Raw genomic sequence first — 20,576 nt, 5'->3', positions numbered from 1 at the left:
TCCGGTGGAGCATCCGCAGGCATGCCTGCGGGAGGTCCACCGGAGCCTCGGGACCAGCGGACCCTCCGCAGGCACGTCTGCAGGAGGTCCACCGGAGCAGCGGGACCGGCGACCGCCAGAGCGCCCCCACCGCGGCGTGCCGCCCTGCTTGGGGCGGTGCAATTCCTAGAGCCGCCCCTGCCTGGCACATTTCAGTGCTTCTGTCCCTGCACCTCCAAACCAAGCTCCTTTTCCCCCAGGGCCTCTACAGGATGCTGGCCTGTTCAGCTTCTCCGTATCCACATGGCTTAGGGTATGTCTACACTGCCCATGTTACAGTGTGGCCACAGCCGCGCTGTGATGTGGGCAGTGTAGACACGCTTTATTGCTGGGGAAGAACTCTCCCGGTGATACCCCCCCACACCCCAAATGAGTGGTGGTAGCTTTATCAAGCGCTGTCTATACTGGTGCTTTTCAGTGCTAAAACTTATGTCGCTCGTGTGTCTGTGTTTTCACACCCCTTAACGACTAAAGTTTTAACGCTGAAAGTGGAAGTGTAGTAGGGTGACTAGATGTCTTGATTTTATAGGGACAGTTCCAATATTTGGAGCTTTTTATAATATGGGCTCCTATTACCCCCCACCCCTTGTCCCGATTTTTCACACTTGCTATCTGGTCACCCTACAGTGTAGACACAGCCTTAGTTACACTTCCAGGAACACTGCTCTCCGCTCTGGCAGTGGTCTATGCTGCTGCGCCTCCCCTCTCACTGTTCTGCCCCGAAAAACAGCAGGTGGGAGAGAAGCTAGGAGGCAGGAAGCAGCCCCAAGAGGGAAGGAGCCCTGGCCTGCCTGATGTTTCCCACCTCACCCAGGAGAGCAGCCCTTAGCAGCCAGAGGGGCCAGAATTGCTGGCCAAAGGCAGGAGAGTGGGACTCAGCAAATAAGTGACCAGATGTCCTGGTTTTATAGGGACAGTCCCAATTTTTGAGTCTTTTTCTTATATAGGCTCCTATTATCCCCCACCATGTCCTGATTTTGCACAGTTGCTGTCTGGCCACCCTATCAGCAACTGAGTGACGCTGGTGGCCTCTAGCTGGAACGCGTGCAGGGAGGTACTGCCGGCTCCCGTCCAGATGTGCGAGCAAAGGGGGCGGAGCAAGGGCAAAGAACAGGGAGGGGGTGGGGCGATTGGGGCCCGCGCCGCGCTCGGAGTCTCTGCGCCTATTGGTGGGCTGATCTGAAAGACTCCACCCACGCGTAGCGGAACGGCCAATAGAGGAGAGCGATATGCCGTTATCGCGAGAGTTGAGCTGAAGCTGGCAGCGCCATCTTGAAGTCGGGAGAGGCCGTGTCCCTTTTCTGCTCCTAGGGGCTAATAGAAAAGGGGATGGGGGCCGGGAAGTGACTGAGTTAGCTGGGTCCTTGCGCTCCTCTTCTGTGGGTGCCGGAGCGGAGCAGGGGGCCGCCGGCGGGGGAGGATGGTGCAGTCCTGCTCCGCCTACCGCTGCCGGAACCGATACGACAAAGAGAAGCCTATCTCCTTCCACAAGTGAGGACGGGGCAGGAGCGCGCCTGCGCGGGGCGGGAGCGCGCCACGGCGGGGGGAGGGGCCATGCCCAGGGTGCGCGCTGGGGGCGCGGGGAGTAACTGTCACTGGCGAGAAGCCCAGAGCGCGAGCGCACCGGCTGTTGGGGCGCGCGCTCACCCAGGGGGAGGCCTGCGCAAGTGGGGCCTGTCCCCGTTGCTCCTCCCGCGTGAGGGGAGGGGTTTCTGAGGTGGGGCCTCGCTGTGCCCGGCGCTGTACAGACAGCTGGTGAGAGTCTGCCCCATCCCTCCTGGGGAATGGGACGAACCTGCCCAGGCACCCTGGGTCACGAGCCTGTTTGGTTCCCGGAGCAGGCAGCACCGTTGCCTGGCGTGGGCTGGCCAGCTCAGTGGCACAGCCCTAGCCTGCAGGGGACGTAAACACTGGGCAAATGAGGGGCTGCGCGAGCCCGCCTATCAGCGGATCTGGCTCCAGGCATATGTGCCGCTTGGTTTGAGCGTCGTAGGAGAGCTTGCAAAGGAGCCTGAGGTTTCTTCGCACTTTGCAGGTGTCCTGTGAACATGCTTGTTTGAGGCCTTGCGCTCTGTATTGAAATCCTCATTGCCACTTGTTCTTTGGGTGGCCTGGCTTTTTCAGTTCCCCTGAGTAATGCTCTGGCCTGTCAGCTGATCCATGAAGGTGACCCCTTGTGCCTCCCCATTGCGCCCCTGTGCCCAGCAAAGGGATGGCTGTGTTTATCAGCTTGCAAAATCAGGCTCTAAGCAGTGTTGGGCCTTTTTATTCCTTGTTTTTACAGCAGCTAACACTGGGGGTCCTGGTCCATGAATAGTGTTTCTAGATGCTACACCAATACCTTGTCTTAAGTGTCTTAGGTATGTCTACAGTGCTATTGCTTTTTTCAGAAAACCTTGTCCCGATTTTTCACACGTATTATCTGGTCACCCTACAGTGTAGACACAAGCCTTAGTTACACTTCCAGGTGTAACTAAGGTCCATTTCATTTGCAGGTTTCCTCTCACAAGACCTGATCTCTGCAAAAAATGGGAAGCTGCTGTTAAAAGAAAAAACTTCAAACCAACAAAATATAGCAGCATTTGTTCAGAACACTTTACTCCAGATTGCTTTAAAAGAGAGTGCAACAACAAGCTACTGAAAGAAAATGCCGTGCCCACAATATTTTGTTACACTGAACCCAGTGAGAAGGTAAAGGTAAACACGAAAACTCTTTCTTATAATACATACTTTAATTTATGTATACATAGTCAAATACTGCAGTATAAGTATATATTTCTTTAAAATGCAAAGAAGGGAGAGAAGCAGTGTTAAGGAGATACGGATTTAAGTCTGATCGTCTATTTCTGCACATGTGCAGAGAGCAGGAGAACTTAGAAGGGTCCCGAGACATGTAGAAGAGAGGTATGGTAACAACTAGAAATGCTCGGCTGTTTTTGTGAAGCTATATGGAAAGTTTCCATTAAGAGCAAGCGGTCTTGCGGTTCCACACAATCACCACCTGAGAGCTGAGCCAGTTGGCATTCGGGAAAGGGTTATAAATATGTGAATTGGAGTCATCAGCCGATTGATGCAGGGCCAAAGAGATGTTTCTGACATGAAGGCTGTGTTCCAATACTTGTCTCACTTTGTGTAGCAATAAATGAAGCCAAGTCCGTCAGTCTGTTCCAGTGGAGCGCCCCGAATGGGGGTTTTCCACGTCCTTTTATTATAATCGGTTACATAAATCATCCTATTATGTGCATGTACTAACTCAATCCAACTTCTCGCCCCTTCTCCTGATTGGTGCTTTATGCACTGCGTGTTCCAGTGGTAAACGCCTGGTCGGCGCTTAATCAGTGTGTCTCCTGATCGGATGTTGGGGGGGGGGGGGGACCACTTCAGCCGCTCTAAATCCGGGGGCGGTCTTCCTACCCCCTTAGTGCTTAAGAAGTGTAAAGTTCCTACATCCCCTCCTTTTCTGTTTTGTCGACCCGTGCCTGGTCCGCATGTTTCATGATTTTATATGCATACATGACGGCTTGGGGTGTAGGCAGGGGTTTGCGCCGACAGGGTGTAAAACACATCCTAATTATATTAGGAATACACTGAGCAAAGCAACAAAAACCAATCAAGCAGGCGATAACAATCAAAGCATATTGCAAAACAGTTCGGACCCATCCCATGGATGGCAGCCACGCCCAAAGGTCATCCCACCATGATGGGTTCCTGTCCTGCTGAATGTGTTGTGCCAATTCTTGGAGGTTATCTATGTGTGTGTGAATCCGTTTAGAATTGTCTGTTAGATTAAAACAACACATGCCATATACCTCCTCACAACCCACATGGCTGAGCAATAGCAGGTAATCAATTGCCGCTCGATTATCTAATATGGCATTGCGAAGCTCCTCCTGTTCTTGATTCAGCAAGGCCAAGGCGGCAGACGTATAATTAATATTTTTCGCTAAGGCACATGCCAATCGACTAAGCTGTTGGTGATTGGCTACTCCCAAAGCTGGGAGACCCACCAAGGAGACAGCCAGAGAGATGTACTCAGCCCGACTGAAAAGGCTGACATTGGCATTACATTCTGATCTCATGGGGGTTGAGCTTCGCCGGCGTCGGGAGCCAGTCAACATTGACCTTGTGGGGAGTATCAATGTGAGCTTGCTTAGGCAGCATTGAGCTTCTGAAATATTGGCCGGAATATAATTAAAGGTCCTCTGACCACGCGTAAAAAACCAACCTTCTGGTAACAAAATGTGCCCGTAATTGCTGGACACATTTTGAAAATGTGTACAATTCCATTCCGGGGTACCCACCTGCAAACATCCTTTTGGGGGCCTGTGACGTGTGCAATTAACCATCCGTACACAGGTCAAATTGGCGTGATTGGCTACCCGTGGGGTAAAGAGGGACAAGGCACTTGTGGGTTTCACATAAGTGGCCTGGCCCCATAGGCTCATAGAAGAATATTGAATTTCGGTGGCATTTATAAAATTAAACATCCCCGTTGCATGTGCAGCACTGCCTGGCGCCTTACATACTGGGACCAGGCAGGTGCCCAACAGGCCATGCATCTCAGGGGCCTGCTGTAAACAAAAGGAAAATTAATTGGCAAGGACCGCAAGTCGAGCCCATATATTATAACGCATGCGGCTATGCAATTCGGGTTCGGCCCCAACCGGTAACACACAAAAACAACACAACAATATAATAAAAGAATTAGCGGTCAAACAGGCAAAAATAGCAGCAGTAAAATTTTCGGGGGTAGGCTCAGCCTTGTTATTCTCCAGCGTTTGCTGAGCCTGCTGCGCCAGTCGCTTCACCTGCCCCCAGGTAACCTTTGGTGCCGTCTTTGTGGCTCGGCACGCTTGAAAGGTCTCGGTTAGGTTCAGATTGAAGTTGGGTATCGGGTTCTTGGGGCTTTGATGCCACGTCATCGTGCCACGGTCGCACGTTCTTGGCAGGGACCCACAACGGACCTGTGGGAGTAAGCACAGCGGCATGCCCCCGTCCCCAGGTTATCAACGGAACGGGGCCATACCAATTAGGGTCCGGGCTCTGCCTATATTTAACAGATGGGCGTGGGAGCGGGGTTTCCGTCTTAAAATGTCGTTCAGTGGCTGTAAAATTTTGAAAAATATTTAAAGTATTTAGGGTAAACAATACTATCGCTAATTGATTTTGCTTGGCGCCCAGGGATGGCCCATCATCCCCCACTTTTTTGTTTTGCTTTTTTAGGTACTCTTTAAGTGTACGATTGGCTCGTTCCACAATGGCTTGACCTGTGGAGTTATACGGAATACCAAAGACGTGGTTAATTTGCCACTGCGTGCAAAAATCCGCAAATCTGTGAGAAATGTAGGCGGGGCCATTATCGGTTTTTATCTGTCGGGGGCGGCCCATAACGGCCACCGCAGCAAGAACATGATTAATTACATGTTTGGCTTGTTCGCCCCGTTGGGGGGTGGCCCAAATATAATGAGAGTAGGTATCAATGGTAACATGTAAATATTTCCAAGGAGAAAAAGGGGGATAGAGCGTGACATCCATTTGCCAAATTTGGTTGGATTGAAGGCCGCGGGGATTAACACCCAGTTCGGGATAATGATGAAGACTTGCACAATGATTACAGGTTTGAACAATACGTTGGGCCTGAATTAGGGGGATCATAAAATGCTTCACCAAGGATTTAGCATTTTGATGAAAAATGCATGACTATCAATGGGATCCGAAAAGAACAGAATGGGTTAACTGAAAAAAGCTAAAGATAAGACACTGGCCACAGTCAAGGACACCGCTTACAGCTAAAACTTGGCGGACAGCCAAGAAAAAGGGGGGCTTGGCGGACAGCCAAGAAAAAGGGGGCTTGGTGGACAGCCAAAAAAAGCAGTTATGAGAGCGGCAGAACTCGGCCAGGCAGTAGCAAAATGTGTTAGCCAAAAAGGGAAGGGCAGTAAACTCAGTCATGAATGGTAAGATGCGATCCAAATTTGCTTAACAAGTCTCTTCCCCATAGGGATACAGCAATATCCATGATATAGGGTTTAAGGAGAATCTCCTTTCCCCCTTCTCGCGGAGTTATAGCAATCCATCGGGTGCTTTGTTGAGCAGCCTGCAATCCGCCCACTCCCCAAATGGCTGGCACTTCGGATTTGTCCCAGGTGGACGGCCACTGCCGAGCGGAGATGACTGTAATGTCAGCACCAGTATCCACCAGCCCCTCAAGGGGGAATACCATTGCAGTAATAGGTACGCTTAAATTTTGCTCGTCCTATTGCTTGAGTGATCGCCGCCACCTGAGGATGGGCCTTCACTAAGGTGGACCCGAAACCCCCAGCGTCCCGGGTCACATTTGTTCCCCCTGCGGGCAAACAGAAGGGAAGGATCACCATCTGGGCCCATGAATCCCCTCGATGCAGCTGTTTTGGCATATGAGCCCAGATTTGGACATAAATACTTCCCTTATAGTCACTATCTATTACCCCGGGGACTATCTGAATGCCATATTTTCCGGCATGGGAACGAGGGAGGATTAGCCCCATAGTGCCCGGGGGCAGGGGTCCAGAAAGTTGGGTAAGAATCGCCACCACCTCCCCGGGGAAAGTGAGCTCCCTATCTTCTTGCAACAACAAATCAATTCCCGCACTTCCTAGGGTGGCCACCGGGGTATCATAGGCGGTGCCTCCTCCCACCTTTGGGCCGGGGCTGGGGGATCGCCCGTGGCCCAGTTTCCCGGAGGTTGGGCGTTGAGCGGGGGATTGCTACGGCATTGATTTGCCCAGTGGTAACCCTTCTTACATCGGGGACAAATAGATCTTGGCTTATTGGACTGCTGTCGCGTCCCGGTATTGCCCCCCCCCCCCAGGGGCCCGACACTCCCTCTTAAAATGGCCTGGTTTCCCACAATTAAAACACTTTCCCTGGGGTTTGGACCCCTTCTGCATGGCTGCTGCCAGCAAATTCATCTGATGCACTTGGGTGCCAACATCTGTGCACGCTTTTAGCATTTCTGCCAGAGAGTACTCCGGTTTGGTCACAATGGACTGTAACACCTTGCGGCAGTCCGCATTAGCATTCTCATAAGCGAGTTTCCTCATTAATTCCCACTGGGCATCAGGATTATCTACCTGCCTCTGAATAGCCTCCTGTAGTCTGTTAATAAATTCCACATACGACTCTTGAGGGCCCTGGCGGGTGACGGTAAAGGACCGGGAGGGTTTTCCCGTCACCGGTACTTTAAACAGGGCCCTTAATACACAACGCCCCACAACTTGAAGCGTTACGAGAGGGATATTCGCAGCCTGCTCCCGTATGCTGGCAAACTGTCCTGCTCCATACAGCTGCTCGGGAGTATAGGCCCCCCCCGATGCCCGCCCCGGTTGTAATGCTTCCTGTTGAAATTCACTATCCCAAATAACATACTGCGCGGGGCTTAAAAGCATCCTACAAAAATCCTTCCAATCTTGGGGGAGCATGCTATATCCATTTGCAATCCCTTCTAACATGCCTCGGGTGAAGGTGGATTTCAATCCCGACTCAGTAACCGCCCGTCTCGCCTCTCGGAGAACGGAATAGGGGAGGGCTGTAATCTCCACTTCAACCTCCCTCTCTGCGTTGCCAGGGCGATGTGTCACTGGGAACGCAGCCAATAACTCCCCTATCTCCTCGCCTTTCAGTTCTCCCTTCTCCCTTTCCCTCTGTATCATTGCCTGAAAAGGGGACAGCCGAGAAATCGGCTGTGAAGAGCCATCCGCGCCCAGACATGCATCATGGCATTCGGGTGCCGCCTCAGGCGGCTTGAGGGGCAAGATCCGAGGGTAAGGGGGAGGGGCCGAAGGCGCGGGAGCGAGAAGGATAGCCCTGGAGGACGCTCCAATCCCGATTGTCTCCAGAGCCTCCTTACATCGCTGCCAAAGCAGGAGCCACTGCACCGCGGCTCGAGGTTCCGCGTGCAGTGTCGCCCCTATCTTTATCCAATCATCTACTGACAGTGACCCGTGATCCGGGTACCAAGGACATTGGCGACTGATTTCAGCAAGTAGCTGTTCTAACTGACCCAGGGAGACTGTCGTATGATAGCCTGCAGCTCTTTCGCATGAACTTTCTGCTGAGCTGACAGTTCCCCCCCCATACTCACGGAACGGGGCGAGGTTCGGTGCACCGAAGGCTATTCCAGCCGGTGAGCAGGGGGAATCACGTCGGGGTCACCAGATGTAGCAATAAATGAAGCCAAGTCCGTCAGTCTGTTCCAGTGGAGCGCCCCGAACGGGGGTTTTCCACGTCCTTTTATTATAATCGGTTACATAAATCATCCTATTATGTGCATGTACTAACTCAATCCAACTTCTCGCCCCTTCTCCTGATTGGTGCTTTATGCACTGCGTGTTCCAGTGGTAAACGCCTGGTCGGCGCTTAATCAGTGTGTCTCCTGATCGGATGTTGGGGGGGGGAACCACTTCAGCCGCTCTAAATCCGGGGGCGGTCTTCCTACCCCCTTAGTGCTTAAGAAGTGTAAAGTTCCTACAACTTTGGATACAGGTATAGGTTCCCTATCTTGCTAGAAACCAATGAGTCAAGGTGGGTGAGGTAATATCTTTTATTGGACCAACAGTTGGTGAGAGAGACAAGTTTTCAAGGTGGAACAGGTAGTTTAGCATAAGCAGTTAACCTATTTTTCAAGAGACCATTTAAGGCGAAGTAGCCTGTTAACATGTCTCCAGTGCTCTAAATGTCCCAATAACAAATATGTGGGTGAAATGAGACAATCACTACACACTTGAATGAATCCACACAGAAAACTGATAAATAACAAAAACACCATATCACCTGTAACACTTTTCATAAAGCGATCACTTTATATCTGACCTCTCAGTCCTCATCCTCAATGGTCCCTTGAAAATACACCTCTACCCTGATATAACGCGACCCGATATAACCTGAATTTGGATATAACGCGGTAAAGCAGCGCGCCGGGCAGGGCTGTGAACTCTGGCAAGTTCAATATAATGTGGTTTCACCTATAACGCGGCAAGATTTTTTGGCTCCCGAGGACAGTGTTATATCGGGGTAGAGGTGTATGTGTTAATACTTATGCTAAACGATCTGTTCCACCTTGTATTTAGCTGTGACAGGGACTGAGTACATATCCCAGACCTGAAGAAGAGCTCCGTGTAATCTCAAAAGCTAGTCTCTTTCATCAACTGAAGTAGGTCCTCACCCACCTTGTCTCTCTAATATCCTGGGACCAATGTGGCTACAACAACACTACATAGATACCAATTAAGCAGTCAACTATTAGCTCAGGGACTGGAATTAGCTGCTGACTGCAAGAATCTTTGAACTGCTGTTTTTGCTTAGGAGATTCTCATGTGTTTTGGAGGGAACTGAGAGAGGCTGCCCTTCTCATGCTCTGGAGAATCCAGGTGACACAGGCATATTTTGAAGCCATATTAAAAAATGAGAAGATGTACACTTTAACACATATACACACTGCCTTCACAAGAGTGTGTGTTCTGTTGCAAGACTTACACTGAAATGTATGTAAAGAAACCAAGGTGTGGGGGAGATAACTCTCAATAGGTATTCTTTTTGGATGACAGATCTGAAGTACTGTCCCACATTGATGCATCAATAGAATTTTAGAACAAATTGATACATTAAACAGTAATACGTCACCAGGACCAGATGGCATTCACCCAAAAGTTCTGAAGGAATTCAAATACAAAATTGCAGAACTACTAACTATAGTATGTAACTTATTGCTGAAACAAGCCTCTGTACCAGATGACCGGAGGATAGCTAATATAACACCAATTTTTAAAACACAATCCAGAGACAATCCTGGCAATTATAGGCTGGTGAGCCTAACTTCAGTAACAGGCAAATTGGTAGAAAATATAGTAAAGAACAGAATTATCAGGTGCACAGATAAACATGTTTTGTTGGGGAACAGTCAATATGGCTTTTGTAAAGGGAAGTTATGCTTCACCAATCTATTAGAATTGTTTGAGGGTGATCCAGGTGATGTAAAGTACTTGGATTTTCAGAAAGTCTTTGACGAGGTCCCTCATGAAAGGCTCTTAAGGAAACAAAATAGTCCTGGAATAACAAGACTCTTATGGATCAATAACTGGTTAAAAGATAAGAAATAAAGGGTAGGGATAAATGGTCCATTTTCACAATGGGGAGAGGTTCTGTCAAGGAGCTGTCCTGTTCAACATATTCATTAATGATCTGGAAAATGGAGTGAACAGTGAAATGGCAGCAATTGCTACATATTTATTCAAAATAGCTAAGTCCAAAGCTGACTGCAGAGTTACAAAGGGATCTCACAAAACTGAACAACAAACTGGCAGATGAAATTCAACACTAAGTGCAAAGTAATGCACACTAGAAAAATAATTCCATCTACACATATATAATGGAATATCTAATTGAGCTGTTAGCACTGGAGAAAGAGATCTTGGAATCACCTTGGATAGGTCTCTGAAAACTTCAGCTCAATGTGCAGCAGCAGTCAAAAAGGGTAGCAGTGTGTTAGTAACTATTTGGAAGGGGATAGAAAATAAGACAGAAAATATGATGCCACTATATAAATCCCTGGTGTATCTGCACCTTGAATTCTGTGTCCAGTTTTGGTTTCCCCATCTCAAAAAGGATATAGTGGAATGAAAAAGGTTCAGAGAAGGGCAACAAAAATGATCAAGGATATGGAACAGCTTACATACAAGAAGATACTAAAAAGATTAAGGCTGTTCAGTTTAGAAAAGAGATGACTAAGGGGTGATGTGACAGAGGTCTGTATAATCATGAATGGCGTGGAAAAATGAATAGAGAGTTTTTATTTATCCTTTCCCACAATACAAAAACCGGGGGTTACTCGATTAAATTAGTAGGTAGCAGGTTTAATACAAACAAGAGGAAATACTTTTTCCACACAACACATAATTAACCTGTGGAACTCATTGCCATGGGATGTTGTGATGGCCAAAAGTATAACTGGGTTAAAAAAGAACTAGCCAAGATGGCTGGGGATGCAACCTCATGCTTGGGATGACCCTAACCCTCAGATTGCCAGAAGCTGGGAAGGAAAGACAGAGATGGATCCCTCTAACTGTTCTGTACACTCCCCCAGAAGCTCTGGTACTGGCCACTGTTGGAGACAGGATACTGGGATAGATAGCATTGATCTGACCCAGTGTGGCTGTTCTTATGTTTTTAAGTGAGGAAGCCTATATAAGGATCACCAAAAGGTTTACTGCCTAATAGTTTATTTAATAAGTTATTCAAAAGTATTCCTGTTACATTTTGCAAATGTCTGTATGCGTATTAATTGTTCACTATGGAATTGTAGAGCGCTCTCTCTCTCTGCTTTTATTAGGGCTGTCAATTAATCGCAGTTAACTGATTAATCTAAATTTTTTTAGTTAACTAAAAAAATTTAGATATCACAGTTAATAGTTTTAATCACAGTGTTAAACAATAGAATACCAATTGAAATGTATTTATTTTTTTGGCTGTTTTTCTACATTTTCAAATATATTGATTTCACTTTCAACACAGATTACAAAATGTACAGTGCTCACTTTATATTATTATTTTTTATTGCAAATATTTGTACTGTAAAAATGATAAAAGAAATAGTATTTTTCAATTCACCTCATACAAGTACTGTAGTTCAATCTCTTTATCGTGAAAGTGCAACTTACAAATGTAGTTTGTTTTTTTTTGGTTGCATAACTGCACTCAAAAACAAAACAATGTAAAACTTTATAGCTTACAAGTCCACTCAGTCCTACTTCTTGTTCCAGTAAGACAAACAAGTTTGTGTACATCTAAGGGAGGTACTGCCGCGCGCTTCTTATTTGCAACGTTACCAGAAAGTGAGAACAGACGTTTGCATGGCACTTTTGTAGCCGGCATTGCAAGGTATTTGTGTGTCAGATATAGTAAACATTCCTATGCTTTGCCCACCATGCCAGAGGATGTGCTTCCATGCTGATGGCTCTCATTTAAAAAAAAAAATAGTGCGTTAACTAAATTTGTGACTGAACTCCTTGGGGGAGAATTGTATGTCTCCTGCTCTATTTTACCCATATTCTGCCATATATTTCATGTTATAGCAGTCTCGGATGATGACCCAGCACATGTTCGTTTTAAGAACACTTTCACTGCAGATTTCACAAAACACAAAAAAGCTACCAATGTGAGATTTCTAAAGATAGCTACAGCACTCGACCCAAGGTTTAAGAATCTGAAGTGCCATCCAAAACCTGAGAGGGACGAGGTATGGAGCGTTCTTTCAGACGTCTTAAAAGAGCAACACTCCGGCTTGTAGGCTCTAAAGTTTTACATTGTTTTACTTTTGAACGCAGTAATTTTTGGACATAATTCTACATTTGTAAGTTCAGCTTTCATGATAAAGAGATTGCACTACAGTACTTGTATTAGGCAAATTGAAAAATACTATTTCTTTTGTTTTTACGGTGCAAATATTTGTAATCAGAATAAATATAAAGTGAGCACAGTACATTTTATATTGTGTGCTGTAATTGAAAATGTAGAAAACAGCCGAAAATATTTAAATAAATGGTATTCTTTAACAGTGCGCTCATTGATAGCTCTACTGTTTATTAATTCCTACCAGGGCGGTCTGTAGGCACCAACAAACCAAGCACTTGCTTGGGGCGGCACATTTTCAGGGGTGGCATTCTGGCCATCTTTTTTTTTTTTTTTGCTTCAGGTGGCAAAAGCCTAGAGCCGGCCCTGGCAGCAGTAGTGCGTCGTGCGCTGGGGGCGCCCTGGGGCCACTGCGGTTTGCGCCGAGGGGGAGCCGCGCCCGCACCTTGTGGCTGGGTCAGGGAGGCTCCGAGCGGGGAACACTCAGGCTGGGGCTGCCCCGCGGGGCGCACGGACCTGCCTGCATGTGCCGCAGGGCGGCCGCCCCCCAGCGCCGCAGCTGGGGCTGAGCAAAGCGGCCCGAGCTGCCCAGGGACTGCGGCAGGGCAGCCAGCAGCAGCAGCGGGGCCATAGAGGGCGGGGTGCTGCCGTGTGGGGCCCGCATCCCGCTCTCCAGGGCTCCACTCTCTCTGGGGCTGCCCTGCCCCAGCTCCTCAGCCCCCTGCCGGGGTAGTCCCCCGGCTCTGCCCTCCTGGGTCCCGGCCGGTCCTGGAGACGGGAGCCCTGTCTGGAGGGACCCTGGGCTGAGGCGCAGCCCGTCAGCCCCACTGCTTACCCCGACCCTGCCAGCACTGGACCGGCTGGAGGGAGGGGGGAGCGGGTGGAGTCAGCACTGGGGGGAGCCTAGGGCTGGGGTGGCAGGGGTACGGGTGGGGTGGAGGGGGAGAGAGAGCCCAGGGCTGGGGTGGCAGGGGGTGCGGGTCGGGTGGAGGAGTGGGAAGAGAGAGGCTAGGGCAGCAGGGGGTGCGGGTTGGGTGAAGGGGTGGGAAGAGAGAGCCCAGGGCTGGGGCGGCAGGGGATGCGGGTCGAGTGGAGGGGTGAGAAGAGAGAGCCCAGGGCTAGGGCAGCAGGGAGTGCGGGTGGGGCGAGGGAAGAGAGAGCCCAGGGCTGGGGCGGCAGGGGGTGCGGGTCGCGGGAGGGAAGAGACAGCCCGAGGCGGGGGGGGCAGCGGGTGCGGGTGGGGGAAGGGGTGGGAAGAGAGAGCCCAGGGCTGGGGCGGCAGGGGGTGCGGGTGGGGGGAGGGAAGAGAGAGCCCAGGGCTGGGGCGGCAGGGGGTGCGGGTCGAGTGAAGGGGAGGGAAGAGAGAGCCCAGGGCAGGGGAGGCAGGGGGTGTGGGTGGGGGGAGGGAAGAGAGAGCCCAGGGCTGGGGCGGCAGGGGGTGCGGGTCGGGTGAAGGGGGAGAAAGACCGAGGCTCGGGCGGCTGGGGGAGCGGGTCGGGTGATGGGGTGGGAAGAGAGAGCCCAGGGCTGAGGCGGCAGGGGGTGCGGGTGGGGGAAGGGGTGGGAAGAGAAATCCCAGGGCAGGGGCGGCCGGGGGTGTGGGTGGGGGGAGGGAAGAGAGAGCCCAGGGCTAGGGCGGCAGGGGGTGCGGGTCGGGTGAAGGGGTGGGAAGAGAGAGCCCAGGGGTGGGGCGGCAGGGGGTGCGGGTGAAGGGGTGGGAAGAGAGAGCCCAGGGCTGGGGCGGCAGGGGGTGCGGGTGGGGGGAGGGAAGAGAGAGCCCAGGGCTGGGGCGGCAGGGGGTGCGGGTCGGGTGGAGGGGGAGAGAGAGCCCAGGGCTGGGGCGGCAGGGGGTGCGGGTCGGGTGAAGGGATGGGAAGAGAGAGCCCAGGGCTGGGGCGGCAGGGGGTGCGGGTCGGGTGTGGGGAAGGGAGAGCCCCGGGCTGGGGCGGCAGGGGGTGTGGGTGGGGGAAGAGAGAGCCCAGCACTGGGGCAACAGGGGGTGCTGGTGGGGTGGGGGGCAGAGCCCAGCACTGGGGCAGCAGGGGGTGCAGGTGAGGGGGCACTGATGGGAGGGATGAGAGGCCGGGGTCGGGGGCAGCCAAAAATCTTTTGCTTGGGGCAGCAAAACCCTAGAGCCAGCCCTGATTCCTACATTCAGGGTTTTTGATCCCTTAGCTCTGAGGCTGAACTCTTCTATCTTTTCAGAAAAGAGTGTTACCCACCCTGGCCTGTGCTTTAGCAGAGAGGTAAAATGAAGTGCAAGCAAAAGTGGAGTGTAATAGAAGTATACATAATATTACCTCTGCGTTTCCTGCTCCCCACCCCTCACACACCTTGTCTGGTACATTCACAGTGTTACTGCCTCCAAACATCAAATGTAGCTCCTCCTGACAGAGCAGGTGTGTTTTTTCTTCATTGCACCACCAAGTTACATACCCAGGCTCTACCCTTGGGACTAGAGTGGGTTATTCAATTCTCCCCCTTCGGCACACTGAATGCACGGAACAGGAGTGATTTGGAGGATTCCTAGCTTCTGTAAGGGAGATAAACCATGCACCAATAAGTCTCTTTTCTCTCACCCCTTTGAGAAGGGAACAGAGAGGATGGTGAGAATAGCAGACGAACAGCAAAAAAAGCTCAAAGAGAGATATGGGGGGATGACAGAGGGCAAAAAGATGGGGAGAGAGGCATACAGGAAGAGTGGCACACAGGAGAGTAGGAAAATCAAGAAAATAGCCTGGTAATAAAGAGGGAATGTAAGTGGAAAATGGAAGGCAGCTAGTAAGAAAGAAAGACAGACACAGCATATGCAAGAAAAGATGAGCAACTTTCAGGTAAATACACTTTATTTATACTTTATACACAGATTGTGTTTCCCGATAGAAAAGATGAGTATGGTGGGAGCCAAATTAGACACAAGAGAAAGGGTGAGATGCAGAATATTCTAACTAAGTTGCTGCCCATGCCACAGGACAAATATATCAGGATCAGTGGCAGTTCAGGTTCCTTCATCTGGCCACTGTGCCTCAACCCATGTGGATGGACCACTTCTAGGGAGCAGAGTGTAATTCTCTCTCTGCTCATTCGTTCCTTGCCCCCTCTTTTTGTACTGTTAGTAAGGATGCCTGTTAGTGTCAGTTGTGGAGGTGGATTTGGCGATGTGCACAGCTGTTCACTCGGAGCTGTTGTGATATTACCAGCTCATTTGCAGAGGTTTTTAAATGACCATAGATAGTGGTAACTGTTACTCTCAGAGCAGGGTTCAGATTGATGATCTTGATGTAAAAGGCTGTGCAATACTGTTTATTTTAATACCTGTTGCCGTTTTTCCTGGTAGGATCTTTGGGACAAAAACTTCATTGGGTATAAGAAATGCTTTGAATTTGCCCATAATATGTCAGTGATGGATTACCAAGGGAGCAGGCCATGTATACTGAGAGGGAGATCTTTTATGAAAGATGCCATGTGCCATCAGCCAACAAGGGGAGACTAGAATTGGAGGATACCAATTTCTGCAAGTCTAGTTGTCTGGCAATTGTCAGATTGTCCCAAGTGCACTAAGGAGGGTGAATTGCTTTCCCCTTCCTCTTTCCCTTACAATCTTCCCCATGAAGGGGGCTCTGAGAATTACGGTTGACTAGTACAAGTTTGACTTGGTCAAAATGCTTGACATCTTCATGTGTGAGGCTAAAAGATGCATTGTGACAAAAACATAGGTTTATTTTATCTGAGGCACACAACTGGGATTGTCAGATTGAGGTTGTGCTAATGTATACTGATTGATTGTACATGGGCACCTACAAGAAACTTTAAATCAACACCAGAAGCAAAACTGACTTTTCAGTTACACTCTGCTTAGTATCATAGTCTATGCAGGAGCAATGTCTAGGCAGTAGATTAAAAACAGATACTAAATTGCTTGGCTAGGATGTCTTGGATAGTGCTGTATTTCCATGGTCTTCTACACCTATATATTAGATCTAGCTCGATCGCTTAGGGCTGTGAAAAATTTTGCATCCTGTTAGGTAAATATGATTCTTACTGTAGATAGAGCTAGGTTGACAGAAGGATTCTTTGTGGCTATTACTTCTTGGAGGGATGGATTATCTACATTGATGGCAAAACCTCTTCTGTCGATGTAGGAAGCGTCTACACTACTTATGTTGTATAAACATACCCCTAGAACCTTGTGCTCTGAGGATTTGGCAACAGGTTATGTAATCTGCAAGTATCGGGGGGGAGGGGGGGCATTGGCCTGCTAAACCCAGGGTTGTGAGTTCAATCCTTGAGGAGGCCATTTAGGGATCTGGGGAAAAAATCTGTCTGGGTTGGTCCTGCTTTGAGCAGGGGGTCTGACTAGATGACCTCCTGAGGTCCCTTCCAACCTTGATGTTCTATCTCTGTCTCTGCAGGGGCGGCTCCAGGCCCCAGCACGCCAATCGCGTGCTTGGGGCGGCATGCCGCAGGTGGCGCTCTGCCGGTCGCCGGGAGGGCGGCAGGCGGCTCCGGTGGACCTCCTGCAGGCGTGCTTGCAGAGGGTCCGCTGGTCCCGCGGCTCCAGTGGACCTCCCGCAGGCACGCCTCCAGCAGAGCGCCCCCCGTGGCATGCCGCCGTGCTTGGGGCGGTGAAATGTCTAGAGCCGCCCCTGTGTCTCTGACACTGTTAATGCCATTAAATGCATTGAGACTATCAAAGCAGACAGTTACAAAATTGACATCTAGCTCAATGCATCTTTCACCAAGAAGTTCTTAGCTGTTTTTGCTACATACTGGATATGCTTACTGTTGTGTTTCAAGAGCAGTGTTTCATGAGTTCAAACAGATGCAATTCTGAATGGGGCAGAAAGGTTTTAAGTCTTCCCTCTGTTCATTACCTGTTTTGGGGGCACTTGGGCTAGATAAGTACACTACGTGTATCTAGGTTAAAGTGAGTGAATGCGTTCTTGCAGCTGATAACCCTTCAACCATGTGGTGGAGTTAAAGACTGGACAGTTTATAATTTTATAAGTGTTTTGACAAAGTCTTCAGAAGTGACTAGAGATTTTGGTTGCCTTGATTTCTAGGTGTCCAGCTTGAGACTTTTAAGAAGGTGGGTGCTCAGCATTTCTGAAAGCTTTTAGGGTGGTTCAAACAGAGCATTGAAAACTGAGGTTCCCCCCAAATCCCAATCACTTTTGAAAATGTAGGTCATCAAACTTCATGAACAGAATTAATGCTAAAAAGGGGGGTGATTATCACCTTCATTTACTAATTTCAGCAATGCGTAGTGCATTGTCAGCTGGGTGCTGCAACTGTTGCATACAGATTACAATGTGGCAATTAGAATGCTGTTCACAAAACAGATTAAAATGTACTTTCTGTCTTGCTGTTTTAGACTGAAGAATTTACAGAGCAACCCGAAGATCTGTCTGCAGCACCACCACCCCCTCCACCACCCCCTCCTCTGCTACCACCTGCCCCACCACAACCTTCCTTTCCTTTGTCTCAAATAGATGCAAGGTTGGTAGATCCAAGTATTGGATTATTAATGCCTCCTCTCCAGACCCCTAATAATCTTGCCGTTTTCTGTGATCACAACTATACCGTAGAGGATACAGTACATCAAAGAAAGAGAATTCAGCAGCTGGAAGAACAAGTTGAAAAACTGCGAAAGAAGCTCAAGACAGCGCAGCAGCGATGCAGACGTCAGGAAAGACAGATTGAAAAACTGCGAGAGATCGTTCAGTTTCAGAAGGAAAAAGACATAGTGTCAGGAAAAGGCTATGTGATTCTACCTAATGACTATTTTGAAATCGTAGAAGTACCTGCATAAAAACATTGACGTTAATTTTAAAGGGGCAGTGCCAAGTAGCCTCTTCAGACTAACGCAGAAGTTCAGTTTAAAAAACGAATGCTCTCTAATTGTGTGTAAAACCATTCTAAAAATAATAAAGAAGTTATAAAATACTCAATAGAGCACAGTTTGTTCATTGTCATTGCAGCTTTTAACACTTTTAATTAGGCTTGGCAGAATTAGACATTTTTTAATAATATTGATGGAAAATATCTTTTTATTTTTAAGATTTTTTTTTGGATAATTTAAATGTTCATTCCTGTGGAAATGTATGGGGCGGGGTCAGATAATTCTTTAATGACAGTAGATAAAGCTTTAATTTTTTTGAGTTGCAGTATAACTGTTAAAACACAAATTGTCAACATTACATGTCAAAATATACAAAGTAAATGTCCTTAAATCACTAATAAATTCTCAAGCAGTAATTTTGATTATTGACAAATAATTTTCCATTCATTTATATGAAATTGTCATTTACTGACATTTACCAATGAAAATCTAATCCTTCCATGTCTAGTTTTAATAAACTAGAAAAATGTTTTACAAACACATCTCACAATTAGAATCTGCATTTGGTTTTTAAAATCTGCCATGCTTTTAACAGGGGGGAGGATGCAGGTTAAACAAGTATAAAATGTATAACAGAGTTTTGGCCTGGGAGTTGGGTGGGCAAAGAGTATCTCAGCCAAGAGTGAAGACTATTGGGGGCAAGATTTTAAAAAACATTTCGCATCTGTCTCACTTTGCTCCCACTTCCATAGTCTTCAGTGGGAACAGGGGCACTTTTAAAAATCCAACCTGTTTTATTCTGTGCGTATTGTAGGGTGGAATAACTTTCTAACCTCAAACTAATGATTCTCTGCATGTCATATTGTCAGAGCATTGTATAAACATTAATCCAACATCACTCCAGTGAGGTAGAGAAAGTGTATAGTCAGCCCCATGAAATGCACCCCAAGTATGTACTTATCTTCCTTTGGAAAACCTCTTGGGAGGAGGGAAATATGTCAAACTATCCAACTCTGAAGCCGTAGCTTTTGGGAGATCTATTCCCCAGAGGAAGCAGGTGTAGCGCTGCATTGGAAGGTCCGTCAAACCCATGGTAGGCTCTGTTTCTGCTAAGAATGGTCTCAGGAAGGGCAGCATGCTCCTGAGAGGCTGTTTCTCAGCACTGCCTCTGATAAGCCACAGTCTCTAATGCAGGGAGCCAGGTGCAGAGGGGTGTGAGAGCTTTGTGGAAGGTGGGACTATACCATGTTATCTCTATTCCCTCGTGTCAGGGCCGGCTCCAGGTTTTTTGCCGCCCCAAGCAAAAAAAAAAAAAGGGGGGGGGGCTGGAGTGCCACCCCTTGGAAAAGTGCCACCCCAAGCTGGTGCCTAGAGCCAGCCCTGCCTATTGTGGTGGAGGTGGAGGGTGCTTTGCTCCCATATGGTCTAAAACAGAGGGGAGCACAGGGCTAGGTGTTATCCCCTTTTTACAAATGGGTAAATCTGAGACAGGTTATGACCAAAACTTTCAAACTCAGGTGCCTAACACCAGGCACCTTATTTGGTGTTTTCAAGGGTGCTAAGCACTCACAACTTACATTGCATCCGACTGTGACTTCTGAAATCAGTGCAGAATCAGGATTAGGGGTGGGAGGGCCCCTTAGAATGACACATTTAGTACAACAACTTTGAATTCATATTGTCTAAGAAGACCTGAAAATCACATCTTTTAGGTTCATCAACTTAGTTTTTAATGAGAAGCAGCTGGTGCTGACCTTGATTTAGTCACTGCAAGTGAAACACGCACACACACACACACACACACACACACACACACACACACCTCCACCCACCCCACCTCCACGGCTCAAATATATTAGAAAGTAGGAGAGTGATTTCCTGTGTCCACATCTATGCAGTGTGAATTCTAGCTCTGATTAGAAGTTCTAATTCAAGATAGGTTTTAAAAATATGTTTCATTTTCTCCTTAGCACTGCTCTTTTGACCATGGCATTTCAAAATGAGAAATAGTATTTAGAAACAGTTTGATACTCTGGCATCAACCATTCTGTATCTGCTTTCATTACTGTTTGGTACTGTTCCTGTATTTAAGTCTCTGAGAGCATTTTTGTTAAACTCAATTTTTTAAGGTCTCAACTTAATATCTTTTCCAGGTGGAAACTTAGCAAACAGTTTGGTTTAGCTTTGGAGTACTTCTGTTCTCCCTCTTCCCCCCCTTGCCAAATTGTTTGTCATTTTAATTGTTTTATAAGGGATGTTTTTGTGGTTTCAGATGCAGGGAAAAAAGCATTGGAAAATATAAAACAAAAAT

General features: G+C 48.3%; 1 protein-coding gene across 3 annotated transcripts; it reads left to right on the top strand.

Annotated features, from left to right (window-relative positions):
* Nucleotides 1-1,278: 1,278 nt before the first annotated feature.
* On the top strand, nucleotides 1,279-18,374 carry THAP1 (THAP domain containing 1). Of its 3 annotated transcripts, XM_045020348.1 has the most exons (4): nucleotides 1,279-1,530; nucleotides 2,535-2,730; nucleotides 17,916-17,922; nucleotides 18,012-18,374. In XM_045020348.1, the coding sequence occupies exons 1-4, from the start codon at nucleotides 1,460-1,462 to the stop codon at nucleotides 18,233-18,235; spliced, it is 498 nt and encodes a 165-aa protein (XP_044876283.1). In that variant the 5' UTR covers nucleotides 1,279-1,459; the 3' UTR covers nucleotides 18,236-18,374. The 3 variants fall into 3 exon arrangements, with proteins under 3 accessions (XP_044876283.1, XP_044876282.1, XP_044876281.1); XM_045020347.1 differs by having other exon boundaries at nucleotides 1,283-1,530; nucleotides 17,798-18,374; XM_045020346.1 differs by having other exon boundaries at nucleotides 1,284-1,530; nucleotides 2,535-2,736; nucleotides 17,798-18,374.
* The last annotated feature ends 2,202 nt before the right edge of the window (nucleotides 18,375-20,576 follow it).

This window comes from Mauremys mutica, chromosome 6, assembly GCF_020497125.1.
Source record: "Mauremys mutica isolate MM-2020 ecotype Southern chromosome 6, ASM2049712v1, whole genome shotgun sequence".
NCBI lineage: Eukaryota > Metazoa > Chordata > Testudines > Geoemydidae > Mauremys > Mauremys mutica.
This window is presented reverse-complemented; position numbering and strand designations above follow the sequence as displayed.